Genomic DNA, 25,314 nt, shown 5'->3' with positions numbered 1-25,314 from the left:
CATAAACTAGCAATGTAATTCTTCATGTCAATTTGCTTCTGTGTAGCTAATTTTGTTAGGCCAAAGTCTCACTTGCTCTACTGTTGTTCTTTCTTGGCAAAAGCCAAAATGCATGTAAGTTCAATTTAAAAGAATGGGCTTTAAAATGTTTAAATTGATAAGACTATTAAAAAACATCTAAAGATGACAAATTCTAAAATACACTCTGGGTATATTGGGAGGGGGCGTAGATCTAAATCTATAAACCTCACAACAATAAACCCAATCCCCAAACACGTTACGGCATTCAGTGAGTAAAATTTCTCTGAGACAGTTATTTAATTCCCTAGTGCCCAGAAATCAACGTCAAAAGTAAGAACCAGAACCACATAACTCTATGAAAATGGGGGCTTCAAAAAAGGACTTACAAAAGGCTCCAAAAAATATATGTAACAGGAAATAGACAAGCAACTGAAGAGAAAGAAATAAGAAAATATGTATATATCTATCTCAAAATCTACCAGTAATTTCTGCCCTTTTACTTTTGTTAGGATAAAATTTATTAAGTTTCTTTCTTGATAATAACTCTACAAAGTGTGACTATTAAAGGATGTAACTGATTCTTCTTTAATATAACATTAAGAACCTGGCATGCCATTCCACCCACCTTGTGACCCTAAACACTTATTTCAACAGTAACTCATCATTCAACACCTTCTTAGGACCTTCTCCGCTGGAGGAGTTGCCACTGAAGCCCATATACCACCACATCCAACACCCCGGGTGGTGGGCAAGTGTACTTTCCCAGGGGATAAATTTAACTTCTAGAAACAGCTTCAAAGCCAACCATGCTGATTAAGATGAGTGTTTAATACAACTAAGACCATTGTAATGAGATGTTATTGTAAGGTAATGAGGCTAATACGGACAGTATCCTGGCGAAGAAGGCAATTTTGCCAGAGGAAAGGAGGGTTACCAAGAAATTCATTGACCCAGGGTTACCCCATTAACAGTACATGCAAGGCTTCCCAAGAAACCACTGTGAAAGGCACTGCTCATTAGGCTGGGCGACATCCAGCACATCTGCTAAAATATATATATTTTTACTGTCATACCTAGCTAAGAGAAGCAAAAGGAGAAAGGAACTTTTTTAAAGGCAAGATACCAACGCTACACAGAAAACTAGTGCAAAACGCGAGTGTTGCCGAGGTGCCAGCTCAGCTCTGAGCTGGACCTCGCCAGGGACGTCAGAGCCAGTAAGAAATGATTTTTGTTTGCCTTGAGAAAAACAGAACAAAAGCATTTACTACTTTGAAAATCAGCAAGGTCATCTGAAGATGACGACAATGAAAAAAGGTTGCTAAGGAATGGAAAGACGAGAAACGAAATGAATTGTGTTATTTTATTAGGGAAATGTGCAATACCAAACTGCCTTTAAAAGCAAGGACAAGATCTGTGCAGAATCAATTAGCAACAAACGCACATGATGTGTGAGAGCTAACTGGCCATCTCAACGTAGCTACACTTCTGGGGCCAGGTGAGAGCCACCCATATGCTGCGCATCACAGCTGTGTCAGGAATGGCAGTCGACAAGGCAAAATACATCAGCTTTCCAAGAGGCTCCCCCACCCATCATAGGAATTCCCTCCCTGCTGGGTACGACTTGAGAGCATGAACCACATCAGGCACAGGGAGCCTCAAGCTATGACGATCTTAATATATTAATAGAAGCACATCCTAGACCATCTAGGTGGCCACCTATGTAACTGTGTACTCCCCAGGATTCCGGAGCTCCCACCAGCCCTTGTATTCATAATCAAGATGGCAGCAGGAGCTCTACTGTGTCCACGGCTACCATGACTTCAGGTCAACAATGTCTTCGTGCTCCAGTACCTGGAACAACAGAAGTCTGAGTGACGAAAATAAAAGGAAACAGGAAGCGACCTCACCGGGCGCATGGTAGGTCAGGAAAGAAAGACTTGTCCTAGCAGTCAGTACTTCCTGATCTCAGATGATGAATGTGGTTTTAACAGAACAGCATCACCGGCCACATTAAAATCATACAGTTATTCTGAATTAGATTATGCTGGGAATTAGATCTGCAATCAATTTGCATGTTGGTTATAGTGTAATTATGGTGATATATGCACTATGAACGTGTTTATTCCTTTCACATTTGGATATATGTTAAGAGACATTATAATAAAAATAATTTAAGGCAACATGTGGAGTCCTCACTGATGTTCTCTCTCTACTTCATTCAAGCTTAAAAAAACATTACAGTGTATTATGTTGCTTGCTATCTCCCCACTGCAGAAAAGAAAACACATGAGGACTTGTTCTTTCCAAGGCAAGCAATATCAGAGTCAGGTATTCCTCACTGGGAAATCTTGGAGCAGAAAAGAAAAAAACCCTGAGCCAAATCAGTTAAGCACTGAGTAATATTAGCCCTAATACAGTGAATAAAACATTTGTCAGTGTATGATTATTCTTCAATATTGGACTAAATTTAGAGGTGTTCCTTTAATTGACATCACCCCTTCAATTTCTCTGTCAAAATTTCCTATTACTGCTTTCGGGTTTTACATGTGAATCTAAACATGGAATTTGAAAAGAAGTCATACTGAGCTCAATGTTGTGTGTTGCATAATCCAGGCTAGGAACCAATTGCGATTAGATGGCAGCAGCAAACAGTAGTGTTAAGTCCTCCTTCCTCCCCATTTTTCCTCAGATTTTGTATTGACCTGGGCCATAGGAAAGCATCAATCCTCCCAACAGAAAGGCCTGCTGTTTGCTTACCGAACTCCATGATGGGAACCCCGTAGGTGCTCTCCCCTACACTTGTACTTTCTAGCAGAACTGGCATCAGATTGGAAGGTACAGCCAATCAGGAGTTCCCACACCTCTCAGGACAACAGACCTGGTGGGGAAAGTACAGAAGCCCAAGCACCAGCCCACGCCCTGTGTGTCCAGCAAACAAATAAGACTTGGGGCCAACACAAAGCCTTTTTAACACAGAGACGTCTTGCCCACAAAAGCACCCATCTCAACCTCAGCAGGCAGCCTCATTCAGACCAGCATCAGGAGACTATATCTCAAATTATGTCACCTTGAAAATACCGACAATATGATAAGATGATGGATTCAACTGTGAGAACTCTGACCCTATGACTCCCATGTCATGGGCCACCCAGGAAGGCGGCTACATATACATCCAGCATCTGCCCAGGGACTAGAGAGTAACCAAGAAAAGTGGACAATAGCTGACCAAATTATAAACCTCATACTTTATCCTGAGTTAGCAAAAGCCCTCTAGTCATTCTAGACCAGTGGTTGGCAAACCGCGGCTCGTGAACCACATGCGGCTCTTTGGCCCCTTGAGTGTGGCTCTTCCACAAAATACCACGTGCGGGCGCGCACATACAGTGCGATTGAAACTTTGTGGCCCATGCGCAGAAGTCGGTTTTCGGCTCTCAAAAGAAATTTCAATCGTTGTACTGTTGATATTTGGCTCTGTTGACTAATGAGTTTGCCGACCACTGTTCTAGACCAACTAAAACAGATTCTCAAAAGAGCTTCTCATGTCCAGCAAATCAAGGTGTTTTTAATAGAATAGTTCATCTGCCTCTAACTCCATAGTGGTCCTATATGATCCTCCAAATTCCCCTTTTGTCTTGTCCCTTCCGAAAGGGATATGTCAGAATGAAATTACTGTGAGAAGCCTGCAAGAGTTCATATGCACAGGGAATAGTGTTTTGAATCCTACGTTTTGCATTTTATCTTAACAGTAGTACTTTTTAAAATATATTTTTATTGATTTCAGGGAGGAAGGAAGAGGGAGAGATAGATAGAAACATCAAAGATGAGAATCATTGATCGGCTGCCTCCTGCATGCCCCACACTGGGGATCGAGCCCGAAACCCAGGCATATGCCCTTGACTGGAATTGAACCTAGGACCCTTCAGTCTGCAGACCGATGTTCTATCCACTGAGCCAAACCAGCTAGGGCTTAACAGTATTATTTTTAAAGGAAAAGGTGGTATGTGTTCCCATATTTATATTTGCAGGGGGAAAGCCAACATCTAAACGTTGATCAGTTCTGTGAACTCCCTGCTGTAAGCCCTGCAGGATTGGAAAATTCGATCCTATGCAGAGCTGATTATAAATAACCACCCTCCTTCCTGCCTCCTCCAGTCTGGAGCCAGCACTACAGAAAAAGAACCCACAGTCCAGAATGCCTCCTTCTTTGCAGAACTGTGAGGAATACAACAAATGGAAAAGGGCACGTCTGGATTTTGATATGCGAAGACCGGGGTTCAGATCCCAACTCTGGCACTTACTAGCTCTGTGACTTTAGCCAAGCAATGGGTCCTCTCTAAGCCTTGCCTTTCTCATCTGAAAAACATGCAAAGTAGCACTTACAATCTCACATGACTGGTTCATGGATTAAACAAAATAACCATGTGAAACTGTTATGTCCTGGAGCAGGATTTCTCAGCCTCGTCAGTACTGGCATTGGGGGCTGCACAGTTCCTTGTCATGGGGGCTTGTCCTGGGCACTGCAGGACGTTTAGCAGCAGCATCCCTGGCCCCTGCCCCCTAGATGCCAAGAGCACCTCCCCAGCTGTGACAACCAAAAATATCTCCAGGCTTTGGCAAATGGGGGGAGGGGATGTCTACCAGTTTAGAACCAATGCACCAGGCATTTAATAAATAGACGTTTTCTCCCACCATGTAGTCCTCTGAAACAAGAAACATGGGGGATTATTCTAGACTCCTCCCTTTTCCTCTCCTAATCAATCAGTAACCAAATCCAATGCCATCCACCTCCTGAATACCCCCTGCACTTATCCCCCTTGCTTGTTTCCACTGCCATCCACCACCGACTCTTCGGAGCTATGCCTGGCCAGCTGTGGGGCCTCCGTGGGGCCTCCTCCGGTCCTCCCCCTAAAATCCGTTCGCCTGCTGCACCGGGAGCATTAGAGAAGCACAGATTGAAAGAGGCTTCTCAAAATGCCTCAGGGGAAAAAGCCCCTGTTCCGTGAAAAGGCTGTTCTCATATAGCTGCTTCCTCCTTTGACCTCCATGGTCATCCCCTCCCTACCCCCGCCCACCCTTCAGCAAGCACTCCCCTGAGCTACCCACTGGGTGCTTCCACCCATGGGGTCTGGAGCCAGTCTGCCTTGGTTCAAGTCCTGGCCCTGCTACTTACTAGCTCTGTGACCCCCAAGCACATTATTTAACCTTTGTGCCTCACTTTTCCCACCTGAAAAATGGAGAGAAAAGTGCCCACTGCAAAGGCTGTCGTGGAGATTATGTAAGTTAGTTTTGGTAAGACACTGAGCACGTGGGAAATGCTCAAATTTTAGCTGTTAGCTTATTTTTTTATCTAAAAACTCAGCTCAGGGGTCACCGTTGGAAGTTGGACACCCTGCCATTACATCCATCTTCACACCCCACGCTCAACAGCACCATCCTGCAGAGCTTCTGCTACCACTTCACTGGCCGCAAAAGGTCACGTTGTTTATGTGCCTGTCTCCACCAGTTCAGACCGTCCGCAGAGCAAGGACCGCATGCCAGGCTGTCTCAGCCCCCAGCACAGGGTCAGGCCCCATGAGTGGTCCCTCCATGATCTCATCAGATCAGTTGGTCTAAGGGATTCTTTTTTAAATCCTAATTTGTTCATGCAATAGATGACCCTTCCTTTTTCCTAGTCTACACCAATACACTTTTACTCTTAACTCTCCTCCTTCCCTAAAACTCTAAGTGAAAAAACCTCCTGCCTCTCCAAGCCCCAAGAGGCAAATCCGTAAAATAGAGGAAAGGGCATAACCTACTTTGATGGTTTTACACTGGGTTTCTGCCCTCCCCCGCCCCCCCTCCCATCCCCCCAACCCCCCCGCCAGCCCATTCCACCCCATAGATTCTTAAAAGGGCAAGAAACTGCCCCTGCCCATACCAAAGCATCTGCCACAGACTGGCAAACTGAGAAGCCACTCCCCTCCAGAGCAGCAGGAACATTATGAAATTTGGGACTTGCTAACCCACCCCCATCCTATCCATAAACTTGCACATGATCAGGCATTCCTGTCCCTCCCTGCCATTATGAATCTTCTTTCTTTCTGTGGATTAACACCAGCCTCACTCTACAAAGACTGAAGTTGCTGAAAAGAATCTGTGAAATATAAGACTATAAAAGGGTTTCAGTGAGGGCAAAGAGAGAAATAAGGTCAGATGGCACCACACAGTGGGCTATGGTTACCAACTTGTAATTAGAACAGTACTTCTCAAGCTTGACATTCAGCTCAAAAGGGGAAAAATTCTGTCAAATGCCCTCTCTGTGCCGACTTAAATGTTTTGGTTATTTCACTCATCCTATCTAATAAAGAGGGAATATGCTAATTGACCATCACTCCATCAGAAAGATGGCTGCACCCACAGCTGAAGCCAAGTTCCCATTAGGAGCCTGAACAAGCAATCAGCAGGGACCTGAGGCTACGCCCTACCCCGCCCCCATAAGGCTTGACAGGGGACTTCAGGCCGCGCCCCCCACCCCGGCACCAGGCCGGGGCACCTCAGACTGCACCCCCCGCCCCAGCACTGGGCCAGGGGACCTGAGGCTGTGCCCCCCTGCCTGGCGGGGCTTGACAGGGGACCTCAGGCCATGCTCCCCACCCAGCAGGGCTTGACGGGGGACCTCAAGGTACACCCCCAGTGCTGGGTTGGGGGAACTCAGGCCACATCCCCCACCCAGCAGGGCTTGACGGGGGACCTGAGGCTGCACCCCCCTGCAGGTGGGGCTTGACGGGGGACCTGAGGCTGTGCCCTCCTCCCAGTGCCGGGCCAGGGGACCTGAGGCTGCGCCCCCACCTGGTGAGGCTTGACGGGGGACCTCAGGCCATGCTCCCCACCCAGCGGGGCTTGACAGGGGATCTCAGGCCATGTCCCCCACCTGGCGGGGCTTAATGGGGGACCTCAACGCATGCCCCCCGCCCCGGTCTGGGCTGGGGGACCTCAGGCCACGCCCCCCCCCCATCCTGGCGCTGGACCAGGGGACCTGAGGCTACGTCCCCTGCCTGGCGGGGCTTGATAAGGGTGGGACTGGCCAGGTCTGGATCTAGCCCAATGGGGGCAGGGGCCAGCCGGGTCTGGGTATCACATGATTTTGAGGCGCATGTGGGTGGGCGGGGACTTGACTCTGGGTCCCGTGGTGTGCCCCAGACTCTGACAGGAGGAAGGTTTTCATATACATTTTACTAATTTTCTTTCATCTCTGACACTTCTATTATAGAGAAAGGGCAAATAGCAATATTAAATTATTTCCTCTAATTAATCCCCTTTTAATGTGCACGAATTTCATGCACCGGGCCACTAGTAGAAACATAAAACTCGTTCTATGTCCAATGGCACTCGCTGCCACCCCGCTGGTTTCCTGGGTTCAACACAGCTACACCAAGGCATGTTCTGATGTCGGCTCAATTCTCCCAGTCTTTTTAACTGGAGAGAGAAACTCACGGTTATTTGGTCTTCACTGGGCGGAGGATGCCGTTGCCATATTAAGTCCATTTTTGTCTCATCTTCTTAGCATGAGACCACTGGAGGATCACTAATGCCAACACAATCAAAGATGATTTCAAATCACCTAAGAGCTAGTCACCGGGCATTGGCACCAACCTCACTGCGTGAGCAGATCCCCTTTCAGCATCCATTTCTCCCTCTCTGCCACACATACTCTCTTTCTTTCTCTCTCTCTCTCTCTCTCTCTCTCTCTCTCTCTCTCTCTCTCTGGTATCTCCCAACTTGAGAAAAACTTCCTCTAGGACCCATGTCCTTGCTTAGCTGCAGCCACATTTCTCTGTTCCCTTTCCCAGCAAAACCCCTTTGAAGAGTCGCCCCTAGGTCCTCACATTTCTTTCCTCTCCTCCACAGGACACCCATTCCCACTCTCCTGGCACACTTTCGCCCAGATCACCAAGGGCATCCACTTGGCCAAACCCACGCACCCTTACTGTCCTCCTAGCACCTGCCCTCCACAACTCTGGCTGCGTCCAAGCAGCCCCACGCCCTTGTCACTTTTATTGAGACCACATTCATTAGAGGTCAGAGGACAGCCTACCTCAGCAGCCAGTCCTCCAAGGAGGGCAGGCCAAGGTCCTGACCTTGCCCTCTCTCTAGTCCTCATCATCTTCCCGGGACTCAAGGCCTCACATGCCAATCATATGCTAAGGACACGAATGTCCCATCTCTGGCTCTGACAGTTCCACTGGGTTCCAGACACTTGTATCTCTGCCTGCTGCCATCCCGTGGATGCTTAGTAAATACAGTACTCTTAACCTAACAGACTTTTTTATTTCCCCCCAATCTTGTCCCTCCTGCAGTCTCCCCCTGACAACCTACTTAAATGTTCAAGCCAAAATCTTAGGGGACATCTCCTATCTGTGCTATCCCAGGCAATTCCTCCAAATATATGCCAAATTCACTCCACTGCACCCGTCCTCGAATCCCAGCCTGCCACCCATCGCCTCCTAACCAATTACAACCAGGGTTTCTTGACTGGTCTCCCTCCTTTCACTCTTGTCCTTCCCCAACAATCCTTTCTCCACTGAGTCACTTCAAGTCACACATCAGATCCTGTCACTCCTCTGCTGAAAATCCTCCAAGGGCTTCCTAATGCCCTCAGAAACCCCAGCCCGCCACACGGCTGTCAGCGTCTCCCACTTTGTCCGGTTTTCCCCTCTGCCCTTGCTGCCTGCTGGTCCCATCTCCACCCAACACACTCTAGCCAAGCTGGTTTTCTCTCTGCTCCTCAATCTTGTCCCTATCTCGGGGCCTTTGGGTTTGCTATTCCTGTCTGGAATATCCTATCCCCAACCCTGGAGTCGCTGGCAACACCTCAGCTGAACTGCTGCATCCCATCACACTGTGGGCTCCTGGAGAGCACCTGCACCTCTACAGGGCCTGGGGTGCACTATGCCCCTTGAGCCAGGACACGAAATTTGCAAACACATGTCATAGTCTCTCCCTGATGCAGGGATGGCAAATGCTCAAAACACTCACCACCCAGACTCACCACTACACCCACTCATTCCACGTTTACGTTGGGCCTGATTCATGCTTAGAGGAGTTTTCTTTTGGGGAGAGCGATGCTGTGTTGCCCAGCTTCAGAAACCGCTTCCTATGTTTGGGGATTCCCCATAGTGAGCGTTCTGATAGGAGGCTGAGTCCACCCTCCCACCACAGAAACCAAAAGTTTAAACAGAGAGAAAACAAGCCCCTCACACCCCTCCCCCAGCAGCAAGGGCTGTGAGCACAAGACTGTGGTTGGCCCATCTGAAGCTCCTTCCCACCAGGGACTGAAAGAGGAAGAGTGCATAAAAGAATCTGCAAGTGTTTGCATAGCAGGCCAGGGACTGCTATCCTTAGAAAGGCCTGCCGGCACGGCTGGCTCTTGGCTGGCTTCTGAAAACTTAAACAGCTCCCTCCCCTAAATGACACACATGCCTAGACTGCGTGCAAACCACGGATTCGTTTATGCTGAACACCTGCCTTCCTTCTGGGAGTCTGGAACTTTAGTACAAGCCAGGCAGAGGGTGCTTCCGTGACCATATATATATATATATATATATATATATATATATATATATATATATATATATAAAAGCCTAAGCGACCAGACGACTGGATGACCTGACAACTGGACGACCAGCTGGTAGCTATGACATGCCCTGACCACCAGGGGGCAGATGCTCAACGCAGGAGCTGCCCCCTGGTGGTCTATGCGCTCCCACAGCGGGAGCGTGGCTCAGCTGACAGACGGGCACCAGACGGGCGCCAGATGCCAGGGTGATGGCTGGCGAGCGCTGCTGCGGCAGCACGAGCCTCTCCCGGGGACACTCCCCCTGCGTGCCCTAGTGGCAGTAGCAGGGAGCAGCGGCAGCAGGGAGTGGAAGGCAGAGTGGGCTGGGATGTGCAGGCACAGCACCCAGCCCGGGCTCGGGCTCCTCCCCGGCCGCCTGCTGCTTCGCACACTACTTCGTGCTGTGTGAGATCTACATGGACAGCGGGCCGGAGCCTGACGAGCTGGCGGGTAAGGCCGGGCTGCAGCGGCACGGAGGTCCACTGATCGCCTAGTCTGTGTGTGTATATATATATATATATATATATATATATATATATATATAAAAGGCTAATATGCAAAGTGTCCCTCGGGAGTTCGACCGGGAGACCAGGAGTTCGATCACTCGCTATGACGTGTGCTGACCACCAGGTGGCGGCGCAGAATGAAGGAAGGCCCCGGCCGGCAGCTGGCAACCAGGGAAGGAAGGCCCCGGGCAGTAGCCGGAAGGCCCCGATCGGCCCTGATCGCTGGCCAGGCCTAGGGACCCTACCTGTGCACCAGGCCTCTAATCTCCAATAAAAGCCTTGGGCACTGAGTTTCTCATGAGAATCCCATTGGACAACATTTCATCCATGTCGTCATGACTACTGCTAAGAGTGCAGTGCGTCGTATGATGCCTCTGGGAGAAACTCGAGCCTGGTTGTCTCCAAATTCATATTCCCTTTGCTGACTTACTTTGTTTTCCTTTCACTGTAATAAAACAAAACTGTGCATACAACAAGGTCTGTGTCTACCAGTCCTATTGAGTCACTGTGCCCGAGAGGGGCTGAGGGCCCCCAACAGGTAGGAGAGGAGAGCTGATACTGCTGCAGCATCCGTGGGAGCGCATGGACCACCAGGGGGCAGCTCCTGCATTGACCATGTCAGAGGGGGTCAGTGTCTGGAAGCCCCAAGGGCCCTCGTCACGTGATTCCTGTGGGTTCTCTGCTACAATTCTGGGTGCCCAGCCTGCCTCGTCTGCCACCCAGGCCTTGCTCTCCAGCTTTCCAGGTCCTTCTGTGCTGTGTAAAATGCCTTTGATAAATCCTATTCTACTTCAATTTGGCAGAATCAGTCATAGTTGCTTGCAATCAAGAGTCCTAACCATCACCAATTTTGTACAGAAAGAAATGCTGTAAGTAAAACTACAATGGCTGAGTTGGGGGGTGGGGTGGGGGTGTAAGGGTCCTGGAAGCCCCATAACACCAGTCTGGAGAAGCTGGTCACTCTGAAAAAGCAGAGCAAAGGGAGCAAGGATTCACGTGTCCCTGTTGTCTCCTGGACCCGCACTGTGTGCCTCTTCATTCCAGGCTATTTTAAAATTGCCTCAAGGCAGCAGCAAGGAGGATAAGCAGGGTATGGAGCCTGTGGCTAAGACAGAAATTCCCATTCCCAGAGACTTCATCTAGATAAGATCACTGGCTGCCATTACCAGCCCATGGAATTGACTGGAAGCAAACAAACCCGGATTCTAAGTTTTGATAGGCGCAGTACTGCCAAATATTCAGCTCAGCTGACTCCAGCCTATGGCTCTTCAACCCCCGGAAGAACACCCGAAGCCCCAAGCAGGGCCCGAAGAGGCACTCTGCCAGTGCCCGTCCCACCACGTGCAGCTGTAGAGGACAAGGACCAAGGGAGAGCCTCACACTGGACACAAACCAGCGGAGCCGGATGCTGCCAGACTGGCTGACCAAGGCGAGGATTCCCGGCTATTCCTGTTGTGCCAGCTACCACACTGAGTTTTCTTTTTTCACCCCCTCTCCAAATGGCAAGTTTATTGCAGTATCCTGTTCCCTCTTCACCACTGTAGGTTGGATTTTTTTTTTTGGGGGGGGGGGGTAATAACCATTTAGCCATAAGTCTCCATACCATTTTAAAAAACTCCTTTCAGGTATAAGAGAAGGGACAACGTATCACCCAGAGATGCTTGCACTGCTCAGATGAATATTCATTCGGTTGCCCACCTGGGGAAAGGAAGCACGTGCTTTCACAAAGCCATGGGCATTTCTGAAGGTGTATAGATCTGGAAGTGGATGAATTATCCAGAGGGTGGACTGTAGGGTCATCATGGACTTCACCCCAACTCAACGGGTGGACCATTAAGGCAATAAAAGCAATTCCACCTCCTCCTCCTCACCGGCTGGTTGAGGGATGAGCAGATCTAAGCCTCTGTGGGCCAAAGAGACACGAGATTTCCTTCGTGATTGTGGGAATGAGATTTCCTTAATCTTAGGAGAAAGCCACAGGAAGCCGTTCTCTTTCCTCCCAAGGAGGAAAAAAGAACATAGCTCTGTCACTGGCAGCCACCCTCAGAACAATCAGGGCCCTGGAAAGGGCCAGACTGTTGCCAGTAAAGAAAGAACTTGATTCCTTGATTACATCAGTGAGCTGGCACATGTCCTTATTATCAAGGTGGGCACTTAAGAGACACATCATAACTGAACAACACAGATAAGGTTATAGTCTCCATGACAACTATCAATGATCTACCACAATACATGGGCCACCATAATATACAAATTGATATTGGCCAATTCAAATGCAACAATTCTAAGATCCCATCACCTGTAAACTGTAACTTGGGGGGGCTGGGGGAACTAGGGGAGAATGGTATGAGTGTAAGGAACCCACCACCACATTAAACATACATATCAATTGCAAGGTGCATCCTTATTTCAGGCAATAACAAGACCTCTAACACAAAAACCAAGAAAACAAAAAGAGAAACAGGTCTGCGTTTGATCACAGGCCATAATTTTAAGCATACACACACAAACATTTCAGAGCACTACTAAAGATTTAAATTACTTTTATGCAACTGTAGAGCAGAGGATGAAAATATAAATCTTAAGTGTCCATAGTGAAGAAAATGAAACATCTATTTTGCAAGCTGCAAGTGAAAAAAAACAATCTACTTTAGCAGGCACTTTTTCTGAAAAATAGTCAACGCTTCACCTGTCCCTCCACTTCCCACCTTGATGGTGAGCTCCTAAAAGGCAAGAGTGGCCATGCAATGACCTTGACATCCTTAGCCACAGAGCACAAAGCAGGCCTGTGAGAAACATGCGTTCAACTAAACAAACTCTATTAATATTTGTACTCAACAATTGCTCCAATTTTTACCCAAAGCTTGAAATATATGCAATTGGGAGGTTTCTTTCTACCTCACTTTTAAACTTTTATTTTAAGGGAGAGTGGGGGAATTCATGGTAGAAATATAGAAAATGTAAGCAAAAAAGATAATAAAAATTACCTGTAATCCCTTTACTCAAAGAAAACTACCATGAACATCCTGGGATATGTTCCTAGTCATTTTAAACACTCTTAACCACAAAAGGATTCTACTGTTTTATAGAAACAGTGCACCCACTGTCTTGTAACCTACATTTCCCTCTGCATATTATATTACTGACATCTCCATGTTATTAAATACTAGCATCCCAGTGCACAGAATTCGTGCACGGGAGGGGGAGGGTGTCCCTCAGCCCAGCCTGTACCCTCTCCAATATGGGATCCCTCTCACAATCCAAGACTGCTGGCTCCCAACTGCTCGCCTGCCTGCCTTCCTGATTGCCCCTAACCACTTCTGCTTGCCAGCCTGATCACCCCCTAACCACTCCCCTGCCAGCCTGATTGATGTGTAACTGCTCCCCTGCCAGCCTGTTTGCCCCCAACTTCCCTCCTCTGCCAGCCTGGTCACCCCTAACTGCCCTCCCTGCAGGCTTGATCGTCCCCAACTGCCCTCCCTTGCAGGCCTGGTCCCTCTCAACTGCCCTTCCCTTCAGGCTTGGTGCCTCCCAACTGCCCTCCCCTGATGGCCATCTTGTGGTGGCCATCTTGTGTCCACATGGGGGCAGGATCTTTGACCACATGGAGGCAGCCATCTTGTGTGTTGGAGTGATGGTCAATCTGCATATTACTCTTTTATTAGATAGGATTCTTCAGTATCTCCCCACCCAACCCGCCATCCCCAGGGCCGCACAATACTCTTCACTACCTCACTTCCCCAAAGAGAGAAGGAAGCTCCTACCCCCAGCTTCAAGTGTTCTCTTTCACTAATAACAGTCCCTAAAATTAAGACTATTCCAAAGACAGGCAGCATGGCCCATACCAATTTCTCAATAATCAGCACACACATACTCAGAACTTAAAATCAACACACACAATTTAATTCCCTTTAGATACAATTTAATTCAAGTGCTACACACATTTATCCGATGACATTAATAAGCAGGGAGGAAATGGAGCCAGTTCAAAGTTCAAAAACCAACTTACTAATGGTTTTATGGTTGTGTCCAATTATCACTGACAGTACATGAAGCACAAAAGTAATGGAAAAGGCTAAAGGGAAGCAAATTTATTATTTTGCTTTTTCTATAAACCTTACACTCCTTCTCCTTTTCAAAGATGAAGTTAGCCCTATGATGACACCTAAAGATAAATCACTTATTAACTGAGAGAGAGAAAATGAAGACTAGGAAAGGAAAGCACAAGTCACAGGGATGTAAAATACAGCAGAGGGAATAATCAATAATATTGTACTATGTATGGGGCCAGGTGGGTCCTGGACTTATGGGGGGATCACTCCATAAATTATTTAAATGTCTAACCACTACGCTGTTCACCTGAAAGTAACAGAAAATGATATTGAATGTCAACTACAAATTAAACATATTTTAAAGAAAAAGTTAAAAACAAAATAATAGAAAACACAAGATTTCTATCTTTGGATTCTAAAGGTAGTTGAGAGATCAGTAAGTATGGGGAACTTTTAATTTAGTGGATACACATACACACATTTTTTCATTAATACTTAATACGGAGTGCTTACTAAATAATGTAATTCTCTAAATAGCTGAGGTTTGCTTCCATTTTCTGAAAAACCAGACTAAAGTGATTTCCAGCATAAAAACAAAACAAAACGTACCAGGTAAAGAAAAACCACTCAACACAAACATCTTCAGTTAAACAGGAAACATTAGTAGAGTATCTTCACTTTCTACACTACCTAAGGCCCAAGGCTGTCTTCACTAGAGTCCTCATGTTGGTGATATCTAACACTGTTGCCAAAATGTACATAGAAAACTTTAATTCATATACATCACTAAAAATAACTCTTTCACTTTGCATTTTCAAACATTAAAACAGATGTTCAGCTGCGGCCACGCAGTGTGGCCTCCCAGTAGGTGTGAATGTGCTGGCCCTCTTCCCAACTGCGGTTCTCTCTCTACTACAGGACCTCAACCTTGTGCTCCCCACAATGGAAGTCCAGCTTCGCAAACTCTTCTAAAGACACCTCACAAAATGTGATCCAGAACCGTATCCGAAGAGACGAAGAAGAGCCAAGCTTGAGTGCAGCTGAAAATGAGAAATATAATGAAAACTGTGCTAAAAGCAAGACCGGACTTGGAGGTGCAATGCAGACCCTTGTCTCTGCACCGATGTCCCCTCCCTCATCTGGAGTTGCCCAATCACACACAGAGGTAAACGGAGTACAGTCTCCACCTGGTAGACAGGTGATCCATCAAAACTTCACTTCAGCCTGGCCTAGGTGGCTCAACGGTTGAGCATCGACCCATACACCAGATCACCAGTTCGATTCCCAGTCAGGGCACATGCCTGGGTTTTGGGCTTAATTCCCAAAAGGGGATGTGCAGGGGGCAGCCAATCAATGTTGATGTTTATCTCATCAATGTTTCTATCTCTCTCGCCCTCTCCCTTCCTCTCTCTCTAAAATCAAGTTTTAAAAAACATATTTTTAAAAAAACTTCACTTCAGGTGCCTGGGAAGCCATGGGGATGGGATACCAACCTAACCAGCAATGGGTCAGTTCCTGGACTTGTTCATCTCCTTCATGGGACCACCATCCCTACAAGCCCTTCCAAGTCCCATCTTCTCCGGTGGCTCTCACATCACAGCCACAGCATTTTACACTAAAAAAACAACAACAAAAACAAAACAAAAAAACAACCTTCTGAATGGCTTTTTCTTGGTTAATAGGGGGTATAGAAAGAATACAAAAATCTCTCAGTGGACACTGGCCTGCCAAGGAGTCACCAAACACTGAGGTTGATGACAGCGAGGAAATCTGATATCCTCAGCATTAAACGTGCCAGTTCTGAATCAATACAGGACTCTGCAGTCAGGGACAAAAAGTGGACTAAGTATCCATTTAAGCTGGTTACCCCAGACACATTTATGTAATATGGCTTTTGCCACCTAAAGCATTACAGTAATAGTCAGCATTCAGACCACTCGGGTCCAGAACAAAACATTACAAATATAAGGAGATCCTAGGTATTCATGAAACAAAGTCACTACCCCGCTTCTCTCTGCCAGAACCTGAGGAATCAAGCATGTCTCCTGCAATCAAATACCCAAGAGTAGTGATAATTATTACTTCCTTCTCAAAGCCGGTGACAATAATTATGGAACGGTATGTACAGCAGAACTAGAATTATTTAGAAGTCCCTATACACCCAAGAAGAAAGGAATGACAGAGTTCCAAAGGACTTTGTGTGTTTGTATGTTGTGGGGGCTTTTTACCCCAAATCCAAATGCCTCTCCCTCTCCCAAATTTTAAGAAGCCCTTGGTAAGGGGAACCTTGAAAAACGTGGAAAACAGATGATTCCTGATATTACCCACAGTGAGAAATATTACTTTAGGTGGTTTTATTAAATAAATGTGTTTTTTTAGTTTGTAGGAAAATATTTTCTAAATCTAGTTTCTTTATCCTCATCTCTAAATTATATTCTCATCTCCATATTCCACCAGCAAGCAACTCCCAAGCCAACAGTAACATCATTAAACAATAAACAGTACAAACATTGCCACCTATAGTCAGAAAAGGAAATATTTGTTTATATGTGATCTGGAAGAGAAACAATATAAAAACAGAAAGTAAAATTTGGTCACACTTCTCACACTCTTCATTAATCCTACCACCCTAATACTTACCAACATAGTTACTTGTATATTATGTTAATCCTCTTTAATCCTGGATTGTCAAGAGATCAATATGTAATTTGCTTTATTACCAATTAATAAATCAATAATACAAAAAACACTTATTCAAAGACCTACCGCATCAAAAAAACCCTTAAAAACTCTTAAATTAGGATCTCTTTTTACTGTTGCTACTTTATCTAGGACCCAAAATCCAAAGGCAGCAATAAAATCTGTTTAAACAGAACTTTGAACTCAAAATAAAAATTTTAATATGGTCTCAGTCTATCAAAGAGAAATTAGTTTCTTCCACCAGTCACTTACTACCATGTTTTTATGACGTTATTTAAATACCTGAACATTACAGAAAGGTTATTAAATTAGCAATAAGCATCAAGTTTCTTCTCCTCTCAGTGAATGCAAAAAGCAAGTGAGCGGGAACTCCGAAGTATTGCTGTGATGATGTCACATTCGAAAAGCATTTCTTCCTTGAGATTCTTCATATCTATCTGATTATATATCAAGCGTATTGAGGCTTCCAGAATCCAAAAACCACTTTCTAAGAAGCTTCCTGGTGATGTGGGCACTCGGTGCACTGATGAGATGCTGAGTACCAGTTGCTTCCCTGTTTAAGATTATTCTCCGCATTGTGTTCTGCGTAGTCAAGACACTGCAGTCATCTGAGGATTCCCATTTTGCCACTGTCCTCACCCCTTTGAACAAAATTATGTTTTGTTCCTTAAATCAAGTGAACTACTTTTCAGCAACAAAATAATTCAAATATTCTAATAAAACTAAACAGGCTATAAATTAAAATGCCAATTTCTAACAATTCCACACAATCCTATATAATAAAAGCCTAATATGCAAATTGTCCCCTGGACCCGGAGTTCGACTGGGAGTTTGACCACTTGCTATCACGTGCGCTGACCACCAGGGGCGGCGTGGAACATGGCAGGTATCAGCAATGCAGCGCTGGTAGTGGGCGGCAGTGGAGGCACTGCCAGCCCCGATGGGCCCCAATGAGAGCGGGACTGCAGTGGGATGGTAGAGCAAGTGAGCGGGCGGCACCAGGCCAAGGTGGATGCGAGCAGGGCCCGAATGCCCCACTGAATGCCCTGCAAATGGTGACCAGAGGCAGCGGCGGGGGGCGCGGCTGCCGCCCTGCTCCCAGGCGCTCAGGGAGCCTGGCGGGGGCCCGATGACTCAGGCAGAGGGGAGCGCACGGGGACCCAGGGGCCCAGGTGCTGCCCAGTGCCCAGAAGTCAGCTGGGACCTTCCCTTCCACACCAGATGCTCGAGTTTTGATCGCTGGCCAGGCCTAGGGAACACACCCGTGCACTAATTTCGTGCACCAGGCCTCTAGTCCTTTAATAAAAATCTACCCAGCTGATGTGGCTCAATGTTTGAGCATCAACCTATCAACCAGGTCACAGTTCGATCCCTGGTCAGGGCACATGCCCAGTGTGGGGCATGCAGAACGCAGCCAGTTAATGATTTCTCATCATGATGTTTCTCTCCCTCTCTCTCCCTCTCTGTCTCTCTCTAGCCCTCTCTCTCCCTCTCTTCCTCTCTGAAATCAATAAAAATATATTTTTTTTTAAAAAAAAGAACATAAAAATCTAAAGAGAGTAGAATTTAAAACAATACATATTTGCTGATTTTAAAACCTGCTTTGAAGTGTCACAATAAAACCTAAGCCCTTTTTGAGGTTTGTTTCTCAGATATAAGTGATCACGACTTGGATTGTAACTAGGTGGAGAGGACACCGACCAGCAGAGCTAGGTATGACTCAGGCATTTGGAATTGGAATGAATGGACAAGTCTTACCATCCTCTAGAAAACTGCCTTTCAGCATTCACCTTTAGATCCCAATGATACCTAAACTGGAATTTCTGAAAGCAATCTTGCAACCATTTTTGCACAACTGCAAGGATGGTATGCAGGGTTTCTCATGTTATCTGTTGAAAACACACACGGACCACTTTTTATAAGTTAACGAGTCACCCCAGGCTCCCCGTTTCTTCTCTGCTGTGCCCGATTAAGAGCACTGCCCTTATTCTAGCCATTTTCTAGTCAGCAAAGCTGAAATCTGACTAGCAGGTGACTGAAAAGTGTTGACTGATTGGGGTATTGAAACCGAAGGCCCAGGGTTAGCCCACATTTATAGTTAGAGTGATTCATGAATCCTAAAACATCCTTGTTTCCTATTTTAACATCTCTGAAATAAAGATGCTTCAGAAAACAACAGTATATCACAGTTTGACAGCAAATTTTTTCATAATGGTCCATAAGATAATGGTGCACTTTAAAATTGACAGCATCTTAAAGGAAATATGGTTGTCTATGTCAAAGGTCAACCTTAAATGTTTGTTACAAAGTGTGTGTAATAAGCACATGAGCAAAGAGGCCCCAAGACAACAGGGAGCAGTGGACTCCGTGGCAACTACACCGCACCGCTGCCACACCTCACAGCCACAGTTCAGACCCACTAATGGTTGCCAGGTGAGAACGAAGCTCCAGTGAAGTCAGGTTTTTACCATTTCCCATGAAAATTCCCAAGCTTTAAAACACTATGGAGACCATACTAAGCCGAGCTCCTGATTAAGTCTGGTCTAGAAGCCTTCAGTTTACAACCCCTGACATTTATCTCTACCTTATATTATCCTGATTAATCTAGCCATGAAGACCTTTCAAGATACCTGGAAGAGAAGGAGCATGTTAAAAACTAGGGCTGTGGACTCAACAGAACTAGGTTCAAATTCTGACTCCGTGATTTACTTGCTGTGTCCTTATATGCATCACCTAACCTCTCTGAGTCTCCATTCCTCATCCTATCCTATATAATAAAGATGTAATATGCAAATGGTCGTTACTTTTTAACGACCGACCAACGACCAGATCACGGATTAGCAGGAGGGTGGGGCAGTGAGCTACAAGCAAGCAGGGGAGAGCTACAGGAGGGAGCAGGGCAGCAAGCTATGAGGGGGGGTGGGGGGGGGAAGGGGGCGAGGGGAACTACAGGAGGGCAGGGCAGCGGGCGGAGAGCTACTGCCCCGCACAGATTCATGTGCAGGGCTACTAGTCTGTAAATAAGAGCATACCTCACAGGGTTCTTATGAAAATTAAATGAGGCAGCAAATGTATAAAGGCTTTAATGCAGTGCTGGTGTAGAGAAAGCATATGAAACATTAGCCCGCTATCCTTATTTGTATAAAATGAGAAGGGAGAGTGGCAAAGAACCATCCCAGGTCATCCTGGCCTTCGTTTCTATGCCATTTGCCTCATTCTAACCACCAAAAAACTTTTAAATGCCACATCTAATAAGAAAGCTGTCATTCAAACTTTCACTCTCTAGAAAAATCTTTTCAATAAAGGATACCTAAAATGTTGTAATAAAAGATTTCAGAAGATTAACAGTAACAGTCATGATTCAACTGTGCCAGAATGTGCTACAGACTGCCAAAAAAAAATAAAAATAAAAACAAAAATCCAAACAAAACACCACCAAGGAACCAAGCCAGATGCAGAAACTAGTCCAAACTCTTCTGATTTCAACCCAAATCTGATCCTGGGCCCTGAATAAGAAGTATTGTTAATTTGCTAATCTCTCCAACACCAAAAATACTTCATCTGATGGCAATTTCAAATTTGGTTACCTAAAATAATTCGATTTAAATCAGGGTGAATATGAACGCTATCTCACCAGAGGAACGTCAGGCAGAAAGACACACACAAAAAAATAAACAGCTCTCACACAAGCAGAACCCACATTTAATCCCTTTCATTCTACCAGCTGGGCAGACCTAGAAACAATGCCCTCTGTCTTGGCATCCCTTGTTTTCTGGGTTAATGCAATGCCTCACCAGCAGCAGCACTCAGAGCTAGAGTCTTCTTGAGATGGGATGTAACTGAGTGCTCTCCAAACATACAATGCTTTTCATCAACTTCCAGTGAAAATGTAAAATCTGTTAATATGGATGCCTACTTTGCTAAGAGGTTTACAAGGTGGCTCTTTCCTGTAGCAATCAAAGTCTCTCCCTGTGTGATGTTCTGCAGCACACCCAGTGTGTGCACTGACGTGCATCCCTATTTCACACGCCCTGGGAAACAACTGCCATTGGTTATCTGGCATTCTACTTTAAGAGCCTGTTAAAATCTCCCACTTGTTTCCTTACATAGGTTAATTCAGGGAGATGAAACAAGCTATGCAAATTCAACAATGTGTTGTTAACATTCTCTGAAGGCATTCCCTGATTTTCCGAAGGGCAACCTGACAGCCTGACACCTCCCATAAAAAGCAAACAACACAGGGGGGTGGGGGAGGGGCAATGGGGGGATGAGGACACATTGTAATACCTTAATCAATAAAGAAATTTTTTTTAAAAATTTAAAAAAGCAAATACTACAGAAATATGAAATCATCAAAACAGCCCTGCCTTATTTTTCACTGGTAGAAGCTAAAAAAGAAATACAGGTGTGACTTGTCTTTTGTAATATAATGTGAGAGGAACTAAACAGTACCAGCAACGTGGCCATCACTCAATCAATAAAATGTCTTCATCACCCCCTTGTTATTCCCCATACAGCCCAATACCCCTCCAGCAGCATACAGGAGTGAACCCAGTCCTACACATTACATACACACACACACACACACACACACACACACACACAGATCCTCTTTATATTCCATCCTTCACTTTCACACTAGACACCAGTTAAGATCTTCAGACTTTATGAACTCATCCAGACAAAAGTGGCAAGATGCACTCTAGGTAGGTTCAATGTAAACAAAGGCCAAACAACAGTGACATGCATGTGATTCACTTAACCAGTTGCATTTCCCAAAAACACTTGTAAATTTTTTTTTCAGGGAGCTGTTAAAAATAATCATGTGATTTTTTTAAAAGACCTAAGATGCAACGCAGCTGTCTCCATCGTCCACAATACCTCAAGCTCTTTGTTTAGGAATGTCTGCCTCTCAGCAGCACCTTTCTAAAAGCTCACTGCCTGCCCTCTGCTGCCCCTAATTAAATGGGGAAGTATAGAATGAGAGAGAAAGCTATTCAAAGGGGAAAGAAGCCAGAGAGAGAAGCCCCTGGGCGAATGAAACAGTATTACTTTTCACCCATCCCCAGGTACCTGCACACACACACACACACACACACACACACACACACACACACACACAACAGGGAAATTACACGAGCACAGCACAAAATAATAAAAATGTAAATCACACATTATTTGCATTGTGATCATTCTTTGATAAAATACCACAGCATGCTTTCCCTTGGACCGTTAAGGGAGAAAAAAAAGTCACACCCCCAAACACCCTCCCCACCCTAAGTTACCTATTCCATTACACACTTACATAGCACACATACACACACACACACACACACCGTACCAGAGGTTCGAAAGCTGGAGAGAAGCCATAACGTGGGTTTGTGTCAGATAATACCCTCTTCATTAACCCCGCCCCCATTACCAGAGAAAGAGGGGACCTCAGAAAAGAAAGAAGGGAGAAGAAGAAAGAGAAATCCTTGAATTTCCAGGCATCAACTTTTCATGAAATGCACAACCAGGATAGGAAATACCTCCCTGCTGAGTAATGCTTCATGGGTTGTACATTCACCTCTCGAAAGGGGCGCCAGACCTGAGCGCCTACCGGCCAAAAGGCAAACCCCTCCTACCTGCTCCATCCAGCCTGCCTGTCAAGCCGCGCCAGCGACAGGCCTCCCACCCCCCTTTTTGGCAGAGCAACACACCAATGAGAGCGGAGCGTGGCTGGGCGAGAGGGGGTTAAGCAGGGATTCAGCAGGATCCTTTCAAAAAGAGGAGTGGGAAACCGCGAGGCGAGGGTGAGCGTGAAAACAAAGCCCTTTCCAGTGAAACCGACAGCCTTAGGGGCGTGGCTTATTTAATTCGCTTTATTAATAAAAGAGATCGATGGAGCTTTCGATTCTCCACCGGTCCCGGAGGTGCGAGGCTTTGATCCTTGGGAGGGGGGAAAAAATGGCAGGGCTGCAAGCTTCCTCCAAGTTTCCAGGAGCACCTGCCACCATCCTAGACCTCCTCCCCCCCCCCAAAAAAAAAGACCCCGAAACCCACACTCCAGGCTTTAGACCCTGCAAGACAGGACAGACACAGCTCCACGCGTTCACCCACTCCCACCCAGCCGCGCACACCCGCAGCAGAACACTTGCTGACACAATGAAAGTTCCAGGGAGAGACAATTCAGGTTCCTCCGGGCCCGGGGTCTCCAGCCCCCTCCTCCCCCCAGACGTGACACACGTCATGGACTCCCAGGCTGCAGGGGAGAGAGGCGGAAAGTTGCCCAACAGCCCGGGGAGACGCGGCTGGGAGAGCAGGGGGAACTCGTGGGCAGAGGCGCACGAGCCTCCTCCTCCCCAACGGCGGGACGCGGCCAGTGAACCCGGCTCCAAGGGCGTCGCGCCGCTTTATTTACAAACAATGAGCTCGGCTGGGGGGAGGGGGCGCCGGCGTCGGGCGGAAGGGCTGAGCGAACCCCCCGGGACCCCACTCCGGGGCGCTCCAGCGTTTGGGGCAGCCCTGCAGACGCGGGCAACGCGCACCCCCGGGGTCCCCATCCCCTGCCGGCGCGGGCCAGGAATTCCCCGGGGAGTCCCGGGAGGGAAGAGAAAGCCGCTCACCTCGTCTTCGGAAAGTCCATAAACCGGCTCCCCGAGCCCGGTCGCCATGGAGCCGGCGCCCCGCGCGGGTCGGAGGCACTCCCGGGCGGCTGGGCTGCGGCGCGAGCGGCCGAGTCTGCACTCCTCCCCCGGATCTCGCCGGCCCCGCGCCCGGCCCTGCACGCGCCCCGCCGCAGGTGAGGAAGCCCAAGCGAGAGCCGGGGCTGGGGCCGGCGCCGCTTCCTCCCGGAAGGCTGCGGGTGCAACTGGCGGTCCCAGGAGCGCGGTGCAGCGGCCGGCAGCCCCGGCGCCTCTCCCTGCGCGCGGCGGCGGCGGCGGCGGCGCGGAGCCCGCCGGGCTTTCCTTCCCCGCGGCCCGCGCCTCGCGCCTCCCTCCCGGCTCGCCCGCCCCCTCGCTCGCTCGCTCTCTCCCGGCCCCCGCTCTTTCCGCCCCCTCCTCCACCTCCTCCCACCCGACGCCCGGCGGGGACCCCCCTCCTCGCCGGGGCGGGCACGCTCGCCCCCAAGCCAATCACAGGCCGGCTGGGCGGCAGGCCGCGGGCGGCGGGGGCGGCGGAGTTCGGCCCCCACGCCCACCGCACCCCACCCGCTGGCCTCCCGAGCCGCTCCGCGGGGCTCACGCGGCTCACCGGGCCGCGGGGCGGGCCCACTGAGGAGTGTCCGAGCGGACCTGTCCTTCGGAGCCTCCCCACCCCACTCTGCTTTGAGGAGGGGGCGGGCTGGGCATTGGGGGGCGCTGAAGGCGTAGCTACAAGAAACACGCAACACTCAGTCCATTCATCGTCCCGTGGCCTTTTTATCAGGAGCCTTGAGCTTGCGGTAATTGTTAAAGGGGGACAGATGGGTGTTTCTAGACCCCTTTAAATGACGGGCAACCCCAGCAAGCTGGACTTAGCTGCATTGTCAGCTCCCCGGAGCCGGTCCTCCTGGCCCGGCCGCCAGCCGGGAAGAGGCTGCCCCGGTGTGGCCGCGAGTCGCCACTGCCTGTGTCAACCTTATCGGGAGCAAAACCAACACAGCACCCATTCTGAGTGCACACCCACCCACTCGGAAAACAGCGTAGTTCTTTGAATAAAAGGCAGCTTATCTGTGAGCCGCACGTGAAAGAACAAACTCAAGTTTAAGATTATTCTCCGCATATGCAAACCATTATTAAGATGTCTTATTTGCCACTGGAAGATTCTCTCCACATCCCAGCTACGGTTTCTCCAGCCAGCATTTCATTTAATCCTTCAGATTTATAGGAATGCCAGAGACAGCTTTAAGTAAGTGAAAGACATTCATCACTCGACTTTCTCAGGAAGATCTTTGTTAAATTTAGATGCGAAGTGCAGTTGTGAGTATAAAAAGTAAATAAGCCAAACATGCTATTTGACTTTGAAAAGAGAACATCAAAGGGTCTACTTGGATATTAACTGAGTACGTTTAGGATTTTCACTCAGGTAAGTTTCTTGAGAACACACGGGATCCAAAGAATCCTCTTGGCCAATCCCAGCAAGTTTACACAGTGTCTTCTGGATGACCCTCCTAGATTGTTTGCAAAAGAAAGGGACACACCCGTCCTAATTTAAGCTCTCCTTGGCTTCCCAAAGACATTACTGTGGTTTAAAACATATGCCATATAATGGGTTTCTTTTGGACACTCAGCCCCATGCAGTCAACACCCTTCTCAGAAACCTTCTACAAATCGTGAGCCATTAAATAAACAGTACTTAAATAAGAAGCCCAACTGTGGAAAAAAAAAAATCCTCTTTATCAGGATGCACTTAAAAAGACTGGTCTCTGTTCATTTTTCCTGGCCAAATAGAAGTCACTGCTTCTATACCCTCCCTA

The 25,314-nt window shown here is 47.5% G+C and overlaps 1 protein-coding gene across 2 annotated transcripts in view; it reads right to left on the bottom strand.

The window, feature by feature from the left end:
* NEDD4L (NEDD4 like E3 ubiquitin protein ligase) overlaps positions 1-23,885 on the bottom strand; it is a 310,671-nt gene extending 286,786 nt beyond the window's left edge. The window contains exon 1 of one of the 2 annotated variants that reach the window (XM_079783553.1): positions 23,483-23,885. In XM_079783553.1, the coding sequence (XP_079639679.1) occupies positions 23,483-23,530 (48 nt within the window). In that variant the 5' untranslated portion in view covers positions 23,531-23,885. The remainder of the gene's footprint in view (positions 1-23,482) is intronic. The other variant, XM_079783552.1, reaches the window with a different exon arrangement.
* Between the last annotated feature and the right edge of the window lie 1,429 nt (positions 23,886-25,314).

Source organism: Cnephaeus nilssonii (assembly GCF_951640355.1).
Source record: "Cnephaeus nilssonii genome assembly, chromosome: 11".
NCBI classification, from domain to species: Eukaryota; Metazoa; Chordata; class Mammalia; order Chiroptera; family Vespertilionidae; genus Cnephaeus; species Cnephaeus nilssonii.
Note: the sequence above shows the minus strand (reverse complement) of the source record. Positions and strands in the feature narration are given on the sequence as shown.